The 26320-nt window shown below is 37.2% G+C and overlaps 1 protein-coding gene across 10 annotated transcripts in view; it reads right to left on the bottom strand.

Moving 5' to 3' along the window:
* Positions 1-26320, bottom strand: part of DOP1A (DOP1 leucine zipper like protein A) — a 111722-nt gene that overhangs the window by 35180 nt on the left and 50222 nt on the right. For 6 of the 10 annotated variants that reach the window (XM_055134471.1, XM_055134475.1, XM_055134476.1 and 3 more), the window contains 12 exons: positions 25327-25426; positions 24464-24573; positions 23046-23154; positions 21210-21330; positions 18705-18824; positions 17125-17239; positions 16755-16784; positions 16224-16457; positions 9512-10127; positions 8691-8965; positions 6999-7151; positions 1891-1991 (listed from right to left, as the gene is read on the bottom strand). In XM_055134471.1, the coding sequence (XP_054990446.1) occupies positions 1891-1991; positions 6999-7151; positions 8691-8965; positions 9512-10127; positions 16224-16457; positions 16755-16784; positions 17125-17239; positions 18705-18824; positions 21210-21330; positions 23046-23154; positions 24464-24573; positions 25327-25426 (2084 nt within the window). The remainder of the gene's footprint in view (positions 1-1890; positions 1992-6998; positions 7152-8690; positions 8966-9511; positions 10128-16223; positions 16458-16754; positions 16785-17124; positions 17240-18704; positions 18825-21209; positions 21331-23045; positions 23155-24463; positions 24574-25326; positions 25427-26320) is intronic. The other 4 variants (XM_055134473.1, XM_055134477.1, XM_055134474.1 and 1 more) reach the window with 2 other exon arrangements.

Here is a 26320-nt window from a genome sequence, read left to right as displayed (position 1 = left end):
AAATTACTTAAAGAAAAAAAAAGAGCATTTTAATACTCTTAATCTTGTCTCAGTAAATACAGAAAAAAGGAAAAATTATTTCCATTTTCTCAGATACTTGTAGTTTTGAATTCACAACCATACATTGCTTTTGTTTTAAGATAAACTCTAAAGAATAGGAAAATAATTTGGTCTTGCTTTAATATTTTATCCCTTTAAAGGTGGGAAGCACCGGCCCCTCCTGCCGCCGCCAAAATGTGACCCCGGGGGCCACACACTCGTGGGGCCCCTTCCACAGTTGCATGAGCGTGAATCCAGACCCAACTGAACCACTTTCGACATGGGAAGCTCCTTGCAGAATGTCTCCAGCCTGAGAACTAAGCCGAGACCCCGTGCCCGCCCAGGAAGGAAAAGGTATTTCTCTCTCTTGCCTCTCTCGTCCCGGGGATGAAGGGCGTGGGGCACGCCATATTAAGACGTCCACAGATGGGGTTTACAAGCTTGCAATGATCCAATATCTGGAATAAATCTCCCTGGACTTAGTTGTTAAAGTACAGAAATCCAAAACCGCACGGCCGCCACCACGGCCGCGCGACCTCATTTCTCTTCAAAACAGGTCTGACTCTAGTGGGGTACTCCTAACAATAATGGTGAGGTTTGTGTTGAAATATTGAATGTAACCAAAGCAAATAGAAAGTAAAGTGAAATTTATCAGTTACAAGGCGGTGGTAGGGGTGCGGGGGTGGGCGGGATGGGAGGTGTACTGTGTTTTTTGTTATTTTTTTGGTGGTGGGATATGGGCACTGGTGAAGGGATGGTTGTTTCAGCATTGTATGACTAAGACTTAAGCCTGAAAGCATTGTAATTTTTCACATGGTGATTCAATAAAATAAAATTCTTATTAAAAAATAAAATAAATAAAATAAAATAATAAAAAAATAATTTATCCCTTTACACATAAAAAAAGTTACCAACTCCCTCCAAGTCAACACGACCCCCTCCCCAACTTGTATTTTCTTTGAGTCACAGCTCTGTCTTCAAGACTTTATGTGAAAGGTATGGAGGTATGATTTGAAACCAGGAAATCAAAAATTCAAAATTGGGCACATCTTAAGTATGGCCTGGTGAAATAACTTCTCTGGGTCTTCAATCTCTTACTTATCTAATTGGAAGAGGTGGTTGTCAAATTAGAGTTGGAATTTGTAAAGTGCCCATGTCTAAGGTTTAATTTATTGTAGGGATTTAACATCAGATAACTTAAAAATGATGTTGCCACTTAAAAATCACTAATTGAAATAATACCTACTAGAGCAAGCATCCAACCCTGAGCTGGGCTTTAAGATCAGTTAGATCTGTGGTGCTGAGACCTGGCGAGACCATATTTTAAGCCAAAATACAAATTTTCCTCTAAAAGGGAGCTCCTTGAAAGCTGATGCAAATCTTATATTTGGAATATGAATCATCAAAGTAGTCAAGAGAAAGGCAAATACCACTTTCAGACGGCTATAGGCTCAGTAAGTCTACAGGTAGGATTTGTTAGTATTTTAGCTGTAGAATTACTAAGTTCAGTTCAGGCAAAATGCTGAGGATGATTACTGCAGAAATACTTTTACAACCTATAATTTATATCCATTTCCAGTGCATAGATAGATATTCAAAAAGGCCGTTTTCTTTAAAACCTAGAAAAGCACACAGCACAGACTTGCTGAATAGACATAAAATGAGGTTCTGGATGCTGCCGAGCTGGAAAGCAAAAATACCATGTATGTCAACATAGCTTAAAATTCTGAAGGTAATTGATGCATTTTCTTCTTAAATCTCTGCAATGCTATCTTCTCTCCTGGCCACGTTAGCCAGAGGATTCAATAAGAGACATGAGCCTGCAAAGTATGAATATAAGACAAAACCAACCTGTCAAAAGAGCGTGCAAAAGATGATGATTTGTTTATATGGAGATCCCGTGTTAGATGCCAAAGAACGGCAAACTTTGCATGTGCTTCCATCCTTATTTTCTGAGGAAAAATATGGGACATTATATTATTATATTCTTCAGTGAATTGTTTTTAGTAAAATTACAATTAAGAGAGCATTATGCTTAGTATTCATAGTACAACAATATACAGTGCAATAAGCATACTATTTTCATGTAGTAGGAAAGTAAGATGGCAGAGCCTGGCAAGCTCCCTGTGCCGTATTCAATATGCCAAAAACAGTAACAACAAGTCTCACAATGGAGATGTTACTGGTGCCTGCTTGAGCAAATCGATGAACAATGGGAGGACAGTGCTACAGACAGAAAAGTAAAAAATAGATACATATGAAAGAAACCCAAAGGAATATCTCATGCTGTCTCATAAGTAATTACTTAGTTTTGTAGGATGACATTGTTTTGTCCTTTTCCCTTGCGACAAAGAGCTTAGGTTTATCCCAGTCACACCCATCAAGGTGCTCCCAAGTCACTCCCATTCCTTTGTCTATCTGTAACCACTTCTCTATGTTCTTTTCCCCAAACAGTTAATCAGCTTTTCCCCCTAATCAGACTCTGTTAATTTGTAAGGTCAGATATTCCTAGGACACTGAACTTATATTTTAAGTTAATATTGCCTTAGTCCTCTCCTTGTGTCTTTTGAATAGTTTACTTTAAAGCAATGTCCCTTTTGTATAGACACAAGAAGACAATATTATGTTTTTGTAACTTGGGATTTAATTGGCTTTGAATATTATTCACTCCCGGGCATCTGCTTTTTCAACTTAAGCCTCAGTTGCCCTCAGTTCCTAGCACCCCAAAAGCAGGGTCCTGACGAGGGATAGAATAGACCCAGGGCAAGCAGTGAGTTATGTGCTACCCTGGCATCGAGATGGGCCTGGCCAAAGTGCCTAATTCTTAACTTTAAGAGCTTGATCGTGGACAAATGCTGTCATGATCCAAAAGAAACGACGAGACTGGGACCCTGCTAGGGATAAGAAAGACTAATCTGGCCTGAGCACTGTAGTCTGAGATAGAGATGGCCCCAGGAGAGCAATTCTATCACCTTAATGCATCTCTTACTGTGTCCATACAAAATGATTAATATTATGAATGCTTATATGTTTGCTGGACGAGGAGAGGAGAAACACACTCATGGGACTCTGCCCTTGGGTGGGTCGTCCTGCTGAAAGAGAATCTGTCCTAGAAGCAGCATCCCCTGAGGGAAAGAACTTTACCCCTATTGATTGTGACCACACCTATGTGTACTACCCAACCCCCTCATGCTGGGGGATTTAACTAGGCTGAAAGAGTGGGCTGGGGGGAGATCCAGAGCCGGGAGAGAAGCAGAGAGAGAGAGACAGGAGTGAATGAAATTAACGGCAACTGATCAAGCAACCAGTTTGGTCTTCATTTCTTCCTTCGCCTGCCCTTGGCCAACAGCCATCCCGATCCAGTTCCCACACTGTGGCTCTAGAGCACTGAACATAGGTGGTGAGACAGAGCTGCCCGGAGAGCCCTCAAACACATACCCTTCCTTCAGCGTTCGTAGTCATTTCCAAGTTTAGACTAGATAATCAATTTACTGGTTCTATCATATATTGGAATGGAAAGAGCTAATAATGTGCATATGAAATCTTGAGTGTACTAAGAAGTTTTACCTTTATTTAAACTATTTTGGTTTCAGGGTTATACCTAGAGATGCTCTTGACTTATTCCTGACTCTGTGCTCAGGGATCACTCCTGGTAAACTTAAGGAACCATATAGGGCCCCAGGGATTACACCCACATCAGTTTCATGCAAGGCAAGCACTCTGTCTGCTGTACTCTCTTTCCTGACCTGCCTTGCCTTCATTTAAATGCAAATTCTTAGTAGTAAAAATTAATTTTTCATTCTACTTATAATTCACTTTTGCTTCAATAAATTATGCATTAATCCCAAACAAATTCATCATCATTTAAATCTGATTTAATGAAAAACTTAAGTACAACATCATTTCTAGATGAAAAATACCAATTTGGGAGTTATCTGAAAAAGATGGTTAGCAATGGACAAAGTAGTGTGAAAATAAATTATCTAGGAAGACCAACACTTAGTATTAGTTAATAAACAGGTATTACTGGAAATTTCTACTTTATCAAGTAGAAATTGTGGTAGTCTCAAAATATTTAGAACCTTTCTCTAGCAGTCTAGATATCCTTCATTGAAAGTCGCTCCATACCACTGACAGTAACCAAATTAATTACTTGTGATAGATCAGAGCAAAGAAAGTTTGCTTTTTCTATGAGCTTAATAAAAACTTTGTCTATGAAACCTATATTTGTACCCCAACCAAATCAAACCTTTAGAAATAAAATTACTGTCACTGCCATCCCACTGCTCATTGATTTGCTTGAGTGGGTACCAGCAACGTCTCCATTGTGAGACTTGTTGGAACAACTTTCTATTCCTCTCATTTATTCCTTCACTTCACACCCTCTCCCTACTGTCAAATGCTTCATTATGTTAATAAAATGTCTTTTTAGCAGACACATGGGCCAGGAATATTGCTCCATAGTTGGAAGCCTCCCCTATAAACTGGGGAAGAAGGCAGCTAGAATAGAGAATGCATCACTAAGTCAATGATGGTTGGAGGAATCATTCGGGATAGGAGATATGTGCTGAAAGTAGATAAAGGATCAATTGTGATAGCTTCTCGGTATCTATATTGCAAACCATAATTCCCCAAAGTAGAAGAGAAAGTATGAGGGAAATTATCTGCCACAGAGGCAAGGGGAAAGTTAGGAAGGGAAGGCGAGGGAAGATACTGGGGATATTGGTAGTGAAAAATGTGTATTGGTAGAGGGATGTGTGTTCGATCACTGTATGACTGAAACTCAAACATGAAAGCTTTGTGACTGTATCTCACAGTAATTCAATATATATATATACTTTAAATATCTTCTGAAATAAGACAAACTCAAACTCACCAGGATTTAGTACTTTTAATTTAGGACAATCTGGGGGTTGGTGGTGTAATTCCATGAAGAACACATGATCTGCATGTGAGGTCCTGGGTTTGGTCACTAGTACTATCACTCCTTACCCCAAATAAAATCAGAGCAATTTCTAAATACTCATCAATAAAACAGTCAATGTATATTATCGAGCAGGCACAGAAAGACAATATACCCCATAAGTTACACTGCAGGGACTAATCAGAATGATTCAGTTTCTTCTCAGGCCCATTTACTCAGTCATTTTTTACTCTATCTAATTTATGTATTAGCTCATATACACTAGAATACCAAATCCTAAGATATTTAATATAACACAATAAAGTCTCACACATCTGTATTCTTTAGCTTGTAAACCTAACAAATTATTTCATTTCCAATAAACAATTGCATAAAAAATTTCCATAATTAAGGCCACTGATTCAGCTGTAGAGAAGACCTAAGAATAAATGCCGACTGATTCAGCCCTTTTGGAAAACAATATGGACGATTCTCAAAAAATTAGAAATTGAGGGGGCTGGAGAGATAGCACAGCGGGTAGGGCGTTTGCCTTGCACGCGGCCGACCCGGGTTCAAATCCCAGCATCCCTGAGCACGGCCAGGGGTAATTCCTGAGTGCAGAGCCAGGAGTAACCCCTGTGCAGAGCCAGGTGTGACCCAAAAAGCAAAAAAAAAAAAAAAATTAGAAATTGAGCTTCCATTTGACCCAGCAATACCACTCCTGGGAATATATCCCGGAGAGGCAAAACGGTATAGTAGAGATGGCATATGTATTTCTATTTTCATTGCAGCACTGTTTACAATAGCCAGAATCTGAAAAAAAAACAGAGTGCCCCAAAACAGATGACTGGTTAAAGAAACTCTGGTACATCTACACAATGGAATACTATGTAGCTGTCAGAAAACATGAAGTCATGAAATTAGCATATAAATGGATCAACATGGAAAGTATCATGTTGAGTGAAATGAGTCAGAAAGAAAGAGACAGACATAGAAAGATTGCACTCATATGTGGAATATAATGTAACTGAGAAGTACAATTTGGCAACAATGCAACTTCTGGCAGATATCTCTCTGGACTTAGTTACTAAAATACTAAATTACAGAAACCCAAAACTGAGAGGCCGCTAAGTGTGGTCACTCGACCTCATACCTCTTCATCCTCAGCAATGGAAAACAAATTATCTAATGCTTCCTTTTCAGCAGGTCTGACTTTAGGGGAGAGACTCTCCAAACAATAATAGTGAGTTTTGTTGAAATATTGTATGCAATCAAAGTGAAAATAAAGTGAAATTTATTAGTTACACAGGCGGGGGGCGGGGGGCTTAGGGTGGGGGGGCTAGGGGCGTGGGGGGGGTTAGGGGTGTGAGGGGGCAGGGTGGAACTATACTGGGATTCTTGGTGGTGGAATATGAGCACTGGTAAAGGGATGGGTATTCGAGCATTGTATAACTGAGATTTAAACCTGAAAACTTTGTAACTTTCCACATGGTGACTCAATAAAAAATTTAAAAAAAAAATATGGACCAGCAAGAACTCTAATCATCGCTTCACTGGTGTCCTTACTGAAGAGATAAACCCACCATATGATTAAAGTTTCCTGATTGTTTATATACTAATGCTTTCATAGAGAATTTTCCTCTATGCATTTTAAAGAGAATACATTTAAAAATATGATCACTCTGAGTAAAGTAACAAGGTAACTCTTATTCAGACAGTCACTGTCACTGTCATCCCGTTGCTCATCGATTTGTTCGAGCGGGCACCAGTAACGTCTCTCATTGTGAGACTTATTGTTACTGTTTTTGGCATATCAAATACACCACGGGTAGCTTGCCAGGCTCTGCCACACGGGCTCGATACTCTTGGTAGCTTGCCGGGCTCTCCGAGAGGGGTGGAGGAATTGAGCACGGGCCGGCTGCATGAAAGGCAAACGCCCTACCGCTGTGCTATCACTCCAGCCCATTCAGACAGTAGCTGCAGTAATTGTCTAAGACTTTTCTGAATTTACTCTGTAATAAATGGGAGTGGGAAAGGGGATAAGAAAAGAACTTACCTTATCTTTATGGGTTAACTGCTGACTTATAACATCCTCACAAGTGCTAGAGGAAGGAACCAAGTTATGTAATTGATAAAACAGTTCAACGCTCTTCTGGTGGTGCTGAGGTGTCCCATCTCCTAGCTGATCCCACAATGTCAAAGCTACATGCTAAGGGAAAAGATGGAAAAGTGGCAGCATTAGAAAACCAGGAGTGAAAAGACATTTTGGGGGTGTTTTGTTTGTTTGGGGAGCCACACCTGGTGGTGCTCAGGAGTTATTCTCTTGGCTCTGTGCTCAGGGATTACTCCTGGCAGTGCTGGACACTGATGGGTAATATGAGATGCTGGGTTGGCCTTATGCAAGGTAGATGCCCTACCCACTGTACTACCATTCTAATCTCAAGACAAAATCATTTTTAAGCAAACATAACTGATTAGGTGCAAATAAGTCTCTGTCAGATGTGGAAGACTTTCCATTATTTACTGGCATGATATTTAAAAGAGTAGCCTTCTGTCTATATTTTCTGGTTATTCAGGACCTTAGAGCTTTATGATATCATATTCTTCTAATAACACTTATTTAAAAATATATTTTTAGTCAGGAGGAGTGAGGTTTGGCCACCCCTGGCAGTATCTGTGGGACCAAGCAGCATCAGATATTGATCACATACCTTCAGCACACAAAGTGGAAGCTCCAACCTGCCGAGCTCTCCAGCCCGGGGACATTTATTCTAAACAACTGACTTGTAAGCACTTTCTGAAGGGCCTAGGTAAGACCTCGTCTTTCCATTTGATTGAAATTTAGTAAAGTGATGGAATTTAGTATTTATATGTTGGAAACTGGAATACAACCATCTAAATGCTCAAAACTACTCAGTATGCAAAACAGGCTCTCTGCATGTCAGGGCTACACATTTAATATAGTATTGGAGACCAATGTTTGTACTACTACAGCATTTCAGAAATCAACTCTGAAACTACCTGGAAGGTCACATTTCAAAAAATTGTGTGTTTAAAGGATCTACTTGCATTCGGGGCCAGAATCAGAGTACAGTGGGTAATGGTAAATGCCTTGCATGTCACCAACATAGGTTTGATCTCAAGTATTTCAAATTATCCCCCAAGGCCCATCAGGAGTGATCCCTGAGCTCCTCCTTGTATGCACCCCCTCACCAAAAATAAAAAAAATTTACTTGCTTATGATACAATTCAAATATACTTGCTGTTCTTTCTACGTAGAGGATATCTGTACTGTTGGTTAGAAATCAAATACTGTGGGCTTTTCCTCCCTGAATTACATGACAGACCACAGATAATATAGAGTCAGAAAAGTTTTTCCTGGGATATCTGTAGACTCGAGGCTATGAAAGCAAAAGTGTCATAACAGCTTCAACTTCACCTGGAAATACATTTGACTATAAGAATGAAGTACCTTTCTCACTCACTCTCTAGCCCTCTTGAGCTGAAATTATGTTCTCCATATCCACGTGCATTCCTACTTGCCTGTCCCTATCCAAATACTCCTCTTGATCATGTTACCTCCTAACAAAACTGGAGAAAAGACGGACAGAGCAGTGCAAATCAACTCTTTATCTATAGTGTATGAAATTAAGAGAGAGTCACTCATACTTAGTTGTTATCTATGAAATCTGTTAAGAGAGAGGCTTAACGAAGTATCATCTTTGACACATATGTACTTAGAATTTACCTTGAAAAAGTCAGTCTTCTCAGCAATGTAGCGCAGGTTACCCGGAGTGAGGGGAGGTCTAATAACCACGGCTACTCTTCCCTGGTTTGGACTTAAGGGTTGCGCAGACTCCACACTGTTGACGTTTTCCCCAGTGACCACGGCCACAGACTGAGTCAAACCCACTAGATCCATGACTAGTGAAATAGCAACACTCTGCACAGTGAAATCACTGGCCTGGCTGCAAGCATTCATCAGAGTTTGGAGCCACAGTGGAGGTTGCACATGCTCCCAGTCTAGCAGGGGGAAAGATGGAAGGCAAGAGTTCACATTAGGATATTCCCAAGCACTCTTCCAAGTCAGTCTTGAAAAACAAAGCACTTCTGCTTAATATCTTCAGGCTTCACCTGTTAACAAGGGCTCGGTTTCTTACCTGGATCATAGTTTTAAGAAAATACAGGAGCAACAGACATTTCTTAAATGGTTTAAATATGTGCTTTCCATACACATTATAAAATTTCCTGTTTTGATGGTATATGAACCAATTCACCATTATGCAGTACTCACTGCACATGCACTATTGTGCATATCTATAAAATTTTAAATAAAGAAACTGTACTAGTTATACTAAAAGTAGAGCGATTTTCTTATGTTATTTTCCCCCCAGAGGAAGCAGTTTATTTTTTTCATTAAAAGACATCTACAAGAAATTAAAATGAACATTTTTAACTGACTTTAAAAAACAAAACTAAACCAAACCAAACCTGCTTTTAATATCTGATTGCTCTTTAAAAAAGAATGCCAAAAATATTTAGACATAAATAAAGCTGAGCCGTTCTTACCAGGCTCTGATTTTTCAGAATGTAGCTCTGAGGTATGGCTCCCCTCAGCAATGTACACTGGGAAACTTGAGCATTCCAGGAGGAGCTGGCAGGCTGCAAGGAAGGAGGAGAGGTATTCTTTTGAAGCCTTTTGTTTACTTAGGTTTCTCTCCTTTACATCTCCATGTGAATCCCTGTCCCATTTTGAAGTTTCTCCTTGACTGAGATCCCCTGGTTGCTCTGCAGCCAAACTGTGGGAAAAAGATTTACTCTCAATGACGTAGAGGTTGATAAGTCTGGTAAGAAACTGTTGGACATACTCCAAGCAACACTGCATTGCCGTCTTTTGTACCGTCTTCCCACTTCGGGATGCTGGTCCCTGAGTGGCCGAGGAAGGGGGCTGGATGACAGTTTCTTCAGATCCGACAGTTGAGGCGGTCTCTGTCTCAGAGGATGTGCTCCCTATGGGGATGGCAGCTGCCCTCTGCCCCCCGCTCAGTTCTCTGTCCATTTCATCAGCTCGGTCTGCCTGATACTGTATGAACTCAGTGAATCCACTCTCTGATGACCGGCTACTTGGTGGATTTTCTCCATCTTCAAAAACTTCAGTTGGATGTTCAAGGGAGACTGAAGATACCTGATTCATTAAAAAGATCAAAAGGTTGAGTGGCTCAATGTACCTATTAGTAATGAAAAATTAGAAATGGCCAACATTTTAAAAGATGTCAGCTTTATATTAAACCACTAACAACTTATTCTATATATTTAATTGAACCTTAAGATGGTCCTGTAATAGGAAATACTGATATGTTTCTAATGAATGTAAGAATTCCATTACATTCATTATAATAATTCCATTTATCCAGATAAAGTTATTTACTAGGTTATATTCACCACATTCTCTGCATAAGGCTTCCTTCTTGGGGGTAAAAGAGACAAATGTACAAATCTTTAAGATTTAGAGTCTTGTTTTCAAATGACTGAATTTTTCAATCCATATCATGGAAATATTTTCTTGATGTCTAAGTGGTTTTCAACTACTGGTCAGCAAATGTAGAGAAGGTGACCACTTTTCCACTATTTTAACCACAGGTCTAAATAATGCAAAGACTGAGATGGTAATATTACATTTTAAAAACTACAAATAAATTCTAGTTGGTGATCTGTTTAGAATCACATGATGTAAAATTCTGCCTAAATATATAAAGGATTATTCAAATGCTTGCTGTAAGTCTTATATTCTTTCAGTGAAGAGGTATTCAATCCACGTTATGTGCACAACGAGTATAGGTGTAGGGAATGAAACAGCAGTTTGTATTCTAGAGAAGATATGAGACAATGATTTATAGTATAAACCAGCTAGTAACTACAATACAGCTGGAATGGATTAACTGTTCTCTCCTTATGATGAGCACAGTTAGTATGTATATTTCATGTTCTAATTTTTAAAAAATGTAATTAAAAATAGAAATAGCATTAATTCCTTGGATAAGACTGTTCCAGGATATAATTTTCAATTGAAGAGAGTCACTAAAGTATGATCTTGCTGACGATCATGGAATATACACCGTGTTCTGACGCCATATCCAAAGTCCCATCACTGACTGACACCACTATTCACAGACCAGGAAGACAGAAACCTAGGGGTAATTCTTGGTACCTTCTCCACCACTCTCCCACATTTCTACACTTCTGTATAGTGGATAAAGGATGATATCCATGAGTCAACAAAGGCTCTGCCACTTATTAGACTGGCCAGTTATTTAACATCTCTCAACCTCAGTTTCCTAATTTGTGCAACTGAGATGACAATAATTACCACATTTTCCAACTGCTACAGTGACTAACAAGGTATATGTAACTTATTTGACATATTACCCATACTCAATAAATACTAAACGAGTATTAATGATCACTGATTATCAATGGATTAATGTTTCCTCCTAATTATATGTCTAACCCATCCAATTATTTCACTCTGCTCTCCAATTCTATTCGCATAAGTTTCACCACCTCTCACCTGCACTACTACTGGTCTCCCCACAGCCATTTTTTGTCTCTCAGATCCATACTCCACACTGCAGCCAGAGTAATTTTTCTAATGTAAACAAATCTGATTACTTCACTTGCCTTTTTCCCTTCAGTGGCTTCCCATTGCTCCTAAGATAAAGAATAAAAGCCTTAGCACAGTGAAAAGTTCTGTACCACCTCGCTCCGGCCTACCTCAATGGCTGCATCTCCCCCCACGTGCACAGCCTCCTTCCTGCCAGAGCCTTTGCAGAAGTTCCTTCCTCTCAAGTGCTCTCTTCTTTCTACCTAGCTTTCAACCCCATCTGCCTCAGGGCCTCCCCCTCAGTTCTTCCACAGGAGGTCTTCCATCACTCACCTCATCTTCCATACTACCACTTTATATTTTCCATAATGCATTTCACAACTCTAGCTAAGAGGATAGTTATTTAGTGTGTGTCTTCCAAAAGAGACAGAGAGACAGAAGGGCAGCGACTGCACTGAGCGGCCCACTGGATACCCAGCGCCCTACACACACAGAAGAGGCGGTGAATGGAGAGGCTGTTACCTGACTTCCAAGGTAAGCAAACTGAGGCGCAGAGAAGTTAAATAACATAGCCCATGGGTATAGCAAATAAACTTAGAAGAGCTCAGATCAGGGATTCCAAACTTCATGCCCTTTTTATCACAGCACATCACTATGTTTATAACAGTATAGAGCTCTTTGTATTATGATGGCAAAAGTTTACAGGTGGCTAAAACTGAACTTCACAATCTCATTTATTTTTTCTGTTGAAAGGCTAACCACAACTTATGTTCTTATTTAAATTGAGACATAGCCAAGAGTGTATTATTATAATATTTAAAAAACATTTTTTAGCATAAGAGTCACAATGGCTATTATAGGAATAGAATTTAAGCTATAAATTAAATTAAATTTGGAGCCAGAAAGACAGTACAGGGGTTAAGGTGCTTGCCTTGCATTCACCTTTAATCTCTGGCATTGCATATGTTTTCCTGAGCATTGCCAGGCGTACTCCTGAGTACAGAGACAGTAGTACGTCCTGAGCACCACTGAGTGTGGCCCCCAAAACAAAACAAATAAATTCAATTAAACTTGCATACAATTTTGATATATAGGTCTTTAACTATGTTTCAGGCTTTTGTATAATAAGGTGTCTCTCTAAAGTTAGAAAGGTATTATATGTGGAAATTTGCACATAAAGAATTAACGCAGCGACTACAAAAATGTACTAAGTACACAGAGGCAAAATTTATATTAACGATTTTTTAAAGAATCAATCTATAGGGCTGGGGCAATAAGAGAGTAAGTAGGGTAGCTTGCTTTGCATGCAGCCAACCTAGGTTCTATCCCTGGTACACCATATGATCCCATGAGCCCCACCAGGAGTGACCTCTGAGTGCAGAACCAGGAGTAAGCCCTGAGTATTTTTGTGGATCAAAAACAAACAAAAAACCCCCAAGCAAATAAATAAAGCATTCTTTCAGACTACAAAGCTATATAATTAGGAATTACATAGAAACTGCAAAAATCTCTCAAAAATATGAAGAGTAAACAAAAAGCTATTAACTATGGCTCAGCAGGAAAATCCAAAGGAAATTAAAAATCTTGTGGAATAAAAATGAAAATAAGACATATATTACCACACATATGGGGTAAAGCAAAAACAGAACTAAAGGTGAAAGTTTCAAAATAGACTTATATCAGAAAACAAAAAATCTTAAGTGAACAATTTAATCTCATATCCAAACAAACTAGAAAAATGTAAGTGAAATGTCATTAGAAGAAAACAAATTTTTTTTTGTGTTTTGGGGTCTGTGCTCAGAGGTCACTGTTGGTGAGCTCAGAGCACTATATGGTGAGCAGGGGATCAAACCTGGGTTGGCCGCATGCAAGGCTAGAACACTGCCTGCTGTACTATCATCTTTAAACTATCTGACCAACTCTGTTTCTTCCATTTTGAGCCAAACTTCAGAAGAGTAGATAATAGATCAGGTTTGAAGGTTTAATAGCACTCACTATTGGAACCAGTTGGACCTGGGCTTATGTTTTAGTATTATTTCAGTTTTCTTGCTTGTAATTCATCTGTTCAGGTTTTTTGTTTCCATCTGATTTAGTATTGAGAGTTGCAAGATTCTAAGAATTTCTTCTAGGTTCTCCAGCTTAGTTCATGCTTTGCATACAGGAAGCTCAGGTTCAATCCCAAACACCACATGATCCCTCAAGCATCACCACAAAAGATCTCTGAGCATCAAGGCGGTTGGAGGCCCTGAGCACCATCAGGTATGACCCAAAACAACCAAAGGAAAAGAGAAAGAAAAAAAATTCTATCAAATACTTTTTATGAAGTCAAGATTACTTTGATACCAAAAGTAGTGAGAGAAACAGCAAAAACTAAAAGCTAATATACCTAATATAGCACTGCATGGGTTTGGGGTATGACCCCAAAACAAACAAAAAACCATGAAGAAAAGGGCTGAACAGATACTTGACCAAGGAAAATATATAAATGGCTGACATTAAAAAATAGTCAATAGTATAAAGGAAATACAAATCAAACCTACAATGGAGTATTTCTTGTATCTATGAGAATGTCCTATATCACAAAGTCCAGAAACAACACGTGCTGGCAGAGGAATGGAGAAAAGCATACCCTCATAAACTTTTGGTGGCAATGGAAATTGGTATAGCCTCTATGGAAAACATGTGGAGATTTGTCAAAATATTGAAAATTACCTACAATATATAGACATATCCAAGGTATCTGGCTGAAGAACATAAAACTAATTCAAAAGAATATATGCACACCTATATTTACTGCAGTGCTCTTTATAAGAGCCAAGATAAAGAAACAACTGAACTGTCTGGTAAGAGATGAATGGATAAAGAAGATGTGATGAAAATACATAATGGAATACTACTCATCTGTAAGAAAACATAGAGCCATCTGTAAGAAAGAAAGAGGAAGAAAAAGAAAAGAAAAAGAAAGAGAGAAAGAGAAAGAAAGAATAAGAAAGCAAGCAAGCAAGGAAGGAAGGAAGAAAGGGAGGGAGGGAGGGAGGGAGGAAGGAAGGAAGGAAGGAAGGAAGGAAGGAAGGAAGGAAGGAAGGAAGGAAGGAAGGAAGGAAGGAAGGAAGGAAGGAAGGAAGGAATAGGAGTGTTATAAATTAGGAGAGAAACAAACAACAATCAATCTCATTCATTTATGAGATAAACGAACAAATAAAGCCAAATGTAAACAAACCCTTGGACGGACTGAAAAACCAGACTGAACAAAGAAGAGGATTGAAAAGGTGGAGGGGATCAAATAGAAAATTGTGGAGGTATACTGAACGTAGTTGGTGGGTTTGGGGTGGCAAGACACATTTTCAAGAGGTTTGAAATAGTATCTCTAAAACATGCATAGTCTTCTATTATCCTGTTACTTCAAAATAAAACAACTTCTAAAAGAATCTGGAGGTTAGGGACGTGGATCCATTGTATAATCCCTATCTTATCTTTTATAAGTGAGGTCACTATTTGACCCCCTGCACTACTAACATATATAAAAATAATTAGTACAACTTCAAAAAAATAATTCTGGCTTTTTGTATGTTTTGAGGCTATACCCAAAACTTCCAAATGCAAAGCATGTCTTTCAGTCCTATGAATCATCTTCCTAACCCAATCCTGGGATTATACAATTCTGGATTTATAGCATATCAAAAGTTCAGTACATAAAAACGACTTGTGAAATTTAGGTTATAAACTTATGTACAGTGGTTACCAGGCAAGATGCAGCTGTAAAGCATTTCAAATGTAGTTAATTTCTGACAGAAAAATTAACTGAAATTTAAAAAATTTGAGAGCCCGGCAAGCTACCGAGAGTATCTAGCCCGTATGGCAGAGCCTGGCAAGCTACCCGTGGCATATTCAATATGCCAAAACCAGTAACAATGAGTCTCACAACGGAGACATTACTGGTGCCCACTCGAGCAAATTGAAGAGCAATGGGATCTCAGTGACAGTGACAGATAAGAAAAAAAAAAGATAACTCAGTCGAGTAATTTTTTAAATACGGTATCTTTTTTTCTTTTGGTTTTGGGGTTATACATGGCAGGGGTCACAGCTTACTACTCATGGTGGAACTCTGAGTGCCATAAGTGGTGCCGGGAATTGAACCTGGGTCAGCCATGTGCAAGGCAGGCACCCTAAAGGCTGTACTATGTCTCCACACCCAGATACCATTTTTATATAATTAAATGTCAGAATGACTACATTTAAACTTACAGCTAACGTTTAATTATTTTTGCTTAAATTATTATCTTTAAAGAACTTTTTTATTGTGGTTGGCTACCAGAAAATTAAAAATTACATGTTGTTTGAATTTTATATTTATTGGAAAGTGCTGACAGAAAACAATGAAATTGCACTAGACTCAAGAGTCTACAGGATGATGAAGCACCAGCTTCTTGGGATATTCTTTCTAAAATTCAGAAAATTTCTCTTAAAAATTCCTATTAGGGGTTGGAGTGATAGCACAGCAGGTAGGGTGTTCACCTTGCATGTGGTGGACCTGGGTTCGATTCCCAGCATCCCTATGGTCCCCTGAGCACCGCCAGGAGTGATTCCTGAGTGCAAATCTGGGTGTGACCCAAAAAGCAAAAAATAAATAAATAAATTCCTATTAAACTTATTTAACAGCAAAACAGTAACTAACACTACCTTTTTGTCTTCCCATTCTTTGACTGAGCTGTTCTGCCCGCCTGGAAACTGGAGGACACCACCAGTGCTGGCAGATAACAGTGGAGGCTGCACCTTGCTAAGGATCTTGGAGCAAAGCCTGAGTGAATCTGTGAGTTCGGACAAGTGCAACGTGTGAAGATGGCTTGTCAGGGCAGAAACCATCCTTAGCAGCAACTGGGGCAAGTGTTCTGTCTGAATTTCAATATAGGTCTCCTGAAAAGAAAGGTGGAATGACAAAACTTTAAACAGTGTGGAGCCCCCCCTGTCTGCATTATTTCATTCACTTTAATCTATAAAGGGAATTAACTTTATTTATCCGTAATATTTCATTTTTATCATGTTCTTAATTTGTACAGTCATTTTATCATTAATAATTTTTAAAAGTCCCCAAATTTTCTATTTAAATACTATAGAAGATACATTGTAAAATAATCCCAGTTTCACGTTACATTATTAAAATTATAACAAAGTAATGAATCAATTAAAAATAAAACAGGCTGGATGTCATACCTGACATAGCACCCTCATACTTCTAGTAGGCTTCAAAATGAAAAAGCAAAGAGTTGAGAAAGGGGAAAATATAGCCAATAGTCTTCATTAAAATAATCATCAATAAATACATGCATCATTAGACAACTACACACCAAACACTTAAAATTTCAATAACATGCAGCTTTGAAGTATATTCCATATAATGTAATACTTGAACATGTGTCATATATATAAAAAATTTGTAATATTTTGCTCAAAATAAGACTATGCAAAAAAAGGGGAAAATCAATTGAATTTTAAAGTAATTTGTAGGTGAGGCTTATTTGCGACAACATAGACTTGTAATTAAAATTACTCAGTATCTTTTTTTCAACCAAGGTGGTCTTACCAAAGAAACTATATCCAATAAAAAATCCACTAGTAAGCAGAAATTGGTCAGCTGTAACTCAGATGACTCACTACTATCTCCAGGCCCAATCTGAAGTCTGGCGTGCAGTGTCCTCCTAAAAGGACAAAATTCACCTCATCAAGTACACTATCAAGTCATATGAATAAATGAGACAACAACATTGTCTTTTAAGGAGGGTCAAGTCACCAATGGAGCATGACTGTGTATTTGTGATGAAGAACATCCCCATTCTCCAGACATAAAATTCTCAAAGGACAGCCCCTAAGACTGATAGGTTTAGACTCACCTAACTCCTGTCCTGCAAATTCAAATGTTCTGGAAGGGTCTTTCTTTGGAGGAAGATTTATTTCCCATCTGTCTTAGTACACATATCACTTCCTACTTAAAAAAAAGTTTTATGTATTGCTAGATTTCTATTTGTTTCTACCAAACCTGACCTCCTGGATTGCCATCCTCTTACAACCTCATCTCTCACATTCAGAATGCATCTGACTTTCAAGGGCTGAACTCAAATATTACCTCTTTCCAGAAGGCTTTTCCACTCCAAGTGTTGAGACCACTGCTCCAACAAACATTCACATTAAACTTATTAATTCTATATGATCATACATTGTACTGCACTCTGAAGACAGAGCTAGGGAAGAATATGCTAAGTCCCTAATAGTAAGAAATATAAACATAGAGGTAAGTAAATTTCATAATATGGCAGTGTAGAAAAAGATGCTGGGAGAGTCAAAGGAGTAGTGGAAGTTTACTGAAAAATGAGGATCACTGTGAAAAATCTTGCCAGATAGGCAAGGGGAATTGCTAGTTTAAAAGAAACATCACAAGTAAAGGCTCTAAAGCATGGAAGTAAAAGTAAAAGTAAAAGTCCCTGCTAAAGAAGGATACACAGATATATTTGTGAGTGTGAAAATGAAGTTGTAAAACTCCAGGCTTGGTTCAGATGCTGAAAAGATAGTGAAAATTTCTACCACAATTAATCTCTACTGAAGCATTTGTAATGCTTCATGTAATATACAATGTATGTGAATGTCTTACTATAAGATCTTTGAAGACAAGGAACATGCCTCGCATAGTGCTTTTCGAAGGAGTGTTTCTATTCAGCTATCTGCTGAATGATTAAGCAAACAACTTCTTAAATCATCAAAGAAGACTGAGTCATCTTTAACACAGAGTCAACATTTTTATTTTTAATTTCTAATCTTGAGATTGTACATGCTTGCTTTTTACTATGCTCCCCAGAATTGAGAGGTTAATTTATTTCTGACAGCAAATGGTCTGGAGTCAAGATAGATACTCTACTCAGGTAGACTATTCTTGGAATTTCAGAACACTTTAAAAGTTTCATTTTCTGAGGGATGGAGGACTTTTGTCATCGAAGTATGACTTGGATCCAATATTTTAAAAACGTGAATAATGAAGGAATTTCAAAATGGTGATAATTCTGTGGAAATGTGCTAAGGTAAGAAGCACAAATTTGCTGATTTCTCTACATCAACATACAATAATTTTTAAAAATTGACTTTGTATCTGATTAAAATGAATGGTTTACAAACCTGCAACATTCTTCAAACCAACGTGCAACGTAATCCCACATATAATAAGGCTCAAAAGAATTAAAGAGAAGGTTGGCAGTTTTAATCAGCTCTGCTGTTTTCTTATTTTCTCTTAATTTACTAAAAAAAAGACCAAAAAACTTGTAAACATTAACATTTCTAATTTCAGAACTTTAAAAAAATTTTCAAATTTAAATTTAATAATATGTTGTTACAGCAGTATTTTCTTAGGAAGTTGCTAAAAATTTGATAGTGAGAAAATTGCTATAAAATATTTTATCTATTACCTTTCAATTATTTTATTTGTAACTCATTTTGCAAATTTGAGTTTTCAGAGTTTAAACATGTAATCACAAATCAGACATACATTAGAAAAAAAAATAGCCATACTTTGAAGAAAACAACAGGAAGTTATTTTACTTTTTTTTTTTTTGGGTCACACCTGGTGATGCACAGGGATTACTCCTGGCTTTGCACTCAGGAATTACTCCTGGTGGTGCTCAGGGGACCATATGGGATGCTGGGAATCGAACCTGGGTCGGCCGCGTGCAAGGCAAATGCCCTACCTGCTGTGCTATCACTCCAGCCCCGACAGGAAGTTATTTTAAAACTATTTTTAGTGTATGTTAACTTGGTATTAATTTTTTTGCTTCCTTTAGTATCATATAAACATATGAACAGTGATTTGATCTTCATAGCTTGATTATGAAGGATTCTCTGACTTCCTGTGCTATTAAGGATTTGCTTAAGAAAGCTTATATCAAATATTATTCTTGGTTTGAAAAACAAAAATAAGAACTATAAGTCATATTATTGGTATTCCAGTCAATAACTTTGCTAACTCAGGTGGACACCATTTATCCTATTAATTTCTTTTCTACCCACATATCCTACTATTCTAGTCCTAAACAATTGACAGGTTAGTCAATATTAATGTTACTACTAAAATTACAGGGTATTATGCTTAGAAAAAAAACTGTCTTAAAATGTTGTAATATATGAAGTATCACTGTCATCCCATTGTTCGTTGATTTACCTGAGCAGGCACCAGTAACGTCTCTATTACACTCAGCCCTGAGATTTTAGTAGCTTCTCCTTACTCGTCTTTCCCAATGATTGGAGGCTCTTTCAGGCTCAGGGGAATGAGACCTATTGTTACTGTTTTTGGCATATCAAATACGCCATGGGTAACTTGACAGGCTCTGCTGTGCAGGCGGGATACTCTAGGTCACTTGCCGGGCTCTCCGAGAGGTTTGTGTATATCTGTTACTGTATTTTGGATATGAATATGCCACGGCGAGCTTGCCAGGCTCTCCCAAGTGGGCAATAGACTCAGGATAGCTCGTCAGGTTCTCCAAGAGAGAGAACTAGCCTACTAGATGTTGCTATTATACTTCATATAACATATGAAGTATGTCCTATATTAAAAGGAAAGAGCATTTATAAAGCCTAACAAGATACTAATTAAAATTATGTAAATAAGATTTACATACACACTCTCAGAATCTTTGTAATATTACAATAGATGAGACTGGATAAAAGATAAACTCTATAGACGCCAGAGAGATAGTATAGTGAGTAGGGCACTGGTCTTGCACAAGGCCATAGGTCTGATCTCCGTTATCCCATATGGTACCCTGAGCACGATCAGGAGTAATTTCTGAGCACAGAACCAGGAGTAACCCCTGAGCATTGCCAGGTATGGTCCCAAATAAAAATGCAAACAAAAAATAAGTTGTGGGGGCTGAAGTGATAGCATAGCGGGTAGGGCGTTTGTCTTGCACGCAGCTGACCCGGGTTTAAATCCTAGCATCCCATATGGTCCCCCAAGCACCACCAGGAATAATTCCTGAGTGCAGAGCCAGGAGTAACCCCTGTGCATCGTCGGGTGTGACCCAAAAACCAAAAAAAAAAAAAAGTTGTGTACAGAATAAAATATAAGACTATCAATATTTATCACTGACTTGAGGAACATGCTATTATACGACCTTTCCCAGGCATCAAAAAATACACACACACACACACACACACACACACACATACATATCTATGAATGTCCATAACTTAAATGAAAAATCGTTTAAAGAACATATGGTATACTTAAGTTCACTTACTCTGTGTTAATGCCTTTCTATGATTTGGTCTTGAGCATGTCAAATTGTGCAAATAATCCTTACTAACTGACAAGTGCCAGTGAATCTCTTGTGAGTTTAAGTGTGAACAAAGTCTCCAGTATCTATACCTTCACAATACCTGCTAAAGTTTGATTTTCTAAACTGACAGGATTAAAAATCAACCCTAGCATGTAGGAGTTTGTTTATACAGCAGTTATATGAGTGAATGTTAGAAAAAGTAGTGTCATTAACTAGGAGAGTTCATACTGAAATTAAATGATACTTTAAATCAATTTTACAATTCAGAACACAAAATTTATAAGAGTATTTTCTATTTTATTCTCAATAAATAGGTACATATTTATATAATGACTATTTCTTTGATAGATACCTGCTTAACTGAGCATGGTCCTTGCTGAAGGGAGGTTCCATCTGAATATCCAATTCTGCTTTGCACTGAGAATATAATGTTCTAAACACTTCAATTAGAACATCTTCTAGAATTACAGGTCCTAAAATTAATAGACACATTGAAGCCAATAATTAACATTGGTATGATTATGTAAAAATGGTCTGATTAAAGGATGACTTAAAACAAATAATTACTAAACCATGGTGCCCCAAATAAAAAAAATAATAATAAAAAAAATTAGAAAGATACTTGGTGTCTAAAGGATGTGAAACTGCCTAGCCAACCCCAGAATTATTTTTAAAGAGAGAAATGTAAACCTCTCAGATTTCTATGGTACTGAGCACAATTCATAAGTGGTAAATCTATATTTCTGTGAAGCACCTTCTTTATCTCCTTATATATCTTGTGTAACAAAAGCATTTTCAATTTACTTAAAGCTTTTTGATTATCATAGTTAATACAAACTTCTGTATTTAAGTAGTTTTTATTGCACTATAATTTCATGGAGCATCATTTAATAAAAAACCATATAGTTCCCCCCACAGCTAGCAAATGAGTAAATAACTGAATAAATGAATGTTTATTTAAATATAATTTGTCATAAAATTATACAATCAGAGTTATTATTGCCAGTTATTAGTTCTATTTCTTTGGACAGGTTATTTTGCTTTTTTGAGCTGCAGTGATCTCATCTAGAATGAGAATATGCTCAAATATACAGGTGAATAAGGAGAACTAGCAAAAGTATTTGTAAGGCAGGTAGCACAGGTCTCAGATAATGAGCATTCACTAAATTATACTTGTAGCTATTGTTAACTTGAATCATACAAAAATGAATAAGACTAAACTTAAGTGTATAACAGATATGGATATCAATCTCCTTTAAAAAATTCTTGAGCTTCTTTTGTAACAAAATAGCTAAAAAGAAAGATTAACAAAATAACAGCTATATTAGGGGCTGGTGGGATGACTTAAGAATATTTGCTAAAATATGCATAATAATATAATACAATTACATAATTTATTATTTCATTCCATTGTTATAAATATTTATGGACTTTCTTAATTTCTGCTCCAGGTGTCTTGACAAACTTTCCAACAGATCTAAAAGTTAAGAAACATATGACAAAGAAAGGAAAACACAAAACTGGGATAGAAAGTTGAGAGATAAAAACCAAATATTTCTGTTCAAGTCCATGAATTCTATAAACTATAGGATAGTTATGACAGATCATGAGCATTTGAATTTCAGTAACTAAATTCAGATTAAGATTCATTCAAACAAGTAGACAAAGGACCAAATGTGATAGCCGCTCAGTTTCTATATTGCAAGCCATAATGCCCAAATGAGAGAGAGAGAGAGAGAGAATATGGGGGCAATTGTCTGCCAAATAGGCAGGGGGAGGGTTAGGAAGGGAAGGGGTGGGGGGATATTGGAGACATTGGTGGTGGAAAATGTGCACTGGTGGAGGTATGGGTGTTCGATCATTGTATGACTGAAACTCAAACATGAAAGCTTTGCAACTGTATATCACAGTGATTCAATTAAAAAAAAATAGCAAAAAAAGATCATTCAAACAGTATTCTTAAAATGTCTCCTGTTATAGTTCAAGGTAATAGGAAACTGACATACCAATTGAAAATAATTTTCTTAATAGCTTCTAGTGAATTTTAAATAAATTGTTGAGAACATCAATTTAAAAGTCACCTCAAATACAGAAACTGAAGTATTTTTTTATATTTGTACTATAAAATAATATATAATAAACACAGTTATATTTTAAAACAGATTACACACATATTAATATATATTACCTAGCTCAGGTTTGTCTAGTAAGCTGATTAAAATACGAAAAGGTTTTAGATCCTGCATTAAAGTGCTTTCTTCTCCAAATCCATTCATTTGTAAGATCCCCACCATTGCCTTTAAAAAAGAAAACACAATCAGATACTTTTCTCTAAAGTATTTGCTAACTATAACATATTTGATGGAGCATTTATATCCTGTATTGCTTTTCTGAAATTCTTTCAATTAACTGTTTTTTTCCTTCAGCAGGGGAAAAATATAGGTTATATTTTATTTGAGAGATGAAGACAGCGTTTACATTTTCTCTCTAAAAAAAAAGTCACAAAAAATAAAGAAAAACTCATGAATTATTTGATTGGAGTATCTCATATATAAAAAATGTGTTAAAGGATTAAAGAGATACTATAGTGAGTAAAGCTCTTGCTTTCTATGTGGCCAAACTGTATCTGATCCTCAGCACCACATAAAGGATCAGAAAAAAAGTATAGCAGGTAAGGTACTTGCCTTACACGTAGATGAGTTTGATTTCTGGGAACACATCCCCTGAACACTACCAAGAGTTATACTTTGAGGCCCAGAGCCAGGAGTAAGCCAGGAGCACTGCTTGGTATAATCTCAAAACCAAAATAAAATTATAAAATTTTTAATCTAAGATCAAAACATTATGCCCCAAGCATCAACATGCCATTACATAATTTGCCCATTTCTGAGCCATAACCAACTATATTTTCATGACCTCTCTATTGAAAATGCTTCCAATGTCACAAGTTTGGAGGCTGGATTTATTCTGAGGTATCTTAAAGATATAAAACAGAAGTGTAAAAAAAGCAAACCTCTGGATCAGTTTAGTATTTACAGTTATAACACTTGCTCACTTTTTGAATCCTCTGTACCACATTTCCTGGGGTAACACAGGTACTAAAATAACTGAGATTTTAGATCCATTTTTAGAAATGTTTAACTTTTTATTGTATTCAGCCACAACCAGCATTTTTCAGGGCTTACTCCTTGCTCTCAGGGATCACTTCTGGAGGGATGAGGAGGACCCTTATGGAGTATCAGGGATCGAAGCCCACACAGCCACACGAAAGACAAGCATCCTACCCCCTGTACAATAGCTCCAGCTCCCAAAATGTTTAACTCTGTAGCATCAATGCATGAGACAACCTGAACCATATTTTAAAAAGTTACAAAAGCAAAGTATTAAGAACTATGAATTTACTAAATCCACGCTAGTAGTCAAGTCAGTCAGGTGCATGAATACTAAATGATTGTAGTTATGGTATAGTCATTCTTAGGAAGTTTATGAGCCTTACATCCATTCTTTAAATTATGAATTAATTCAATTAAGGCAAAACCTTGGCTTAAATTCTACATAAATCTAGTTGTCAAGAAATGATCAAAATGGAAATGAAAGCACTTTTACCTGAACCAACAATTCTTTTGAAAAGGTTGTGAAATAGTAAGTGGCATGTTCTTCAGGATTACTGTGTCTTGTGCTTCTGGGTCCTATGATGGCACCATTGTTATCAAAACCTCCATGGAAATAAATAGCAAATTACATTAAAATGGAATTCCTATAACTATTTTTTCACTAAACACTAAAACAGCAAATATCTCAAAAACAGCACTAAACACTTACCAATTAGTAGCCCAATCAATGTCAGCAAGAGAGATCATTTTAGATAGTTTAATAAGGGAAACCAATTCAATATGTAAGTATCATAGTATTCTTCCAGAAATATCCTTTTAAAAAAATCTCATGAATAGGGAAATAACTATTCAGAAAACCTTGGCTAAATTGTTATGGTATCCTCTCATTCTGGGTGGTAAGGAGTTGTGAAGACAGTCTAATCTCCCACAAAAAGAGTGGCAGTAAGAAGTGTACACAACCCTGAAATTGGCACAGTGGGAGACTGGTACCATGTGAGGAATAGCAGTATTGGCCCAAATACTTAGATTATTAGTATTTACTTCAAAGCTGAAAATTGTCAATATTTTGCTTATTAATTAATTTATTCCTTTTTTAAAATACTATAACCATCTTAATTTATAAGGGGAAAATGTTTTGTAAGAAGGAGCATGTCCTATGGATTAAAATAGTGTTGTCTTCAACTAAGATGCTTTTGAAATTTCTTCATACACTACATGGTTTTGACTTCATATTCTTATTGCACAGTTAAAACTTTCAGAATCTGCTGGTAGGGTATACATACAATTAGATAATACTTTGTAGGCAAATTTCCCTTCATCTTTTCCCACCTAAGCCCACACACATCAGACACCTACCAAGAAGCCATGCATAAAGCCTTCGGTTCAGGGACATATCTCTCCTGAGAACTACATGGAGAGCTGCAGACAAGATCCTGATCATGTCTGGTCGAGTTGCCTAAGAAAGTTGGAAATATGGTCATGTTAACACAGGAAAACAAATTAGCTATTTTTTTCTTTTAGATTATCACTGTCACTGTATCACTGTCATCCTGTTGTTCACTGATTTGCTCGAGCGGGCACCAATAACATCTCCATTCGTCCTATCCCTGAGATTTTAGCAGCCTCTCTTTACTTGTTATTCCCAACAGTACCACACTGGAGGATCTTTCAGGATTAGGGAAATGAGACCTATCATTGTTACTGTTTTTGGCAGATCAACTACACCACGGGGAGCTTGCCAGGCTCTGCCATGTGAATTAAATTGTTTATTTACTGTCCTTTATTTATTGATGCAAAAGATATTTAGTAAGGTCCCACAGTTGGCCAGGGACTGATGGAGGTGTTCAGAGACAGCAGTGGAAAAAAACAAAGCACCTGCTCCTTTTGGCCAGTCCACTGAGGTAAGGTCCACAGGCTTCAGGGAAGCCCATGCTGCCTCTCTGAATGCCAAAGTTCAGGTGGCACCTGAAATGCAGACATCCTCTCAGGCCACCCAACACTCTGGACAAAAAGAATTATGCAGCAAGCATGTTTGGGCCGCAAAAAACTACCTAACTTCAAGGTATATAAAGTATATACAAGATATATAAAACAAGATATACCAATGGGATAACAGTGCTACAAGATATATAAAAAAATAATCTTTCAAACATAGGGGATTATTTACATGTTAGAAAATATAGGTACCTACACACAAGAAAATGTAGGTACCAGAACTATTTCGTTGTATAAAAGAAACTATAAATGGACGATCTTGTCTCCAGTTAAAGTCCTTTATCTAATAGCAGAGCTGATACAAAACAAAACAGAAAGATAGGAAAGTCATAAGAAAATCATCATGTGTATTTAG

Source organism: Sorex araneus, chromosome 4 (assembly GCF_027595985.1).
Source record: "Sorex araneus isolate mSorAra2 chromosome 4, mSorAra2.pri, whole genome shotgun sequence".
Classification (NCBI taxonomy): domain Eukaryota; kingdom Metazoa; phylum Chordata; class Mammalia; order Eulipotyphla; family Soricidae; genus Sorex; species Sorex araneus.
The sequence above is the reverse complement of the archived record's forward strand: the minus strand, read 5'-3'. Positions and strand labels throughout refer to the sequence as shown.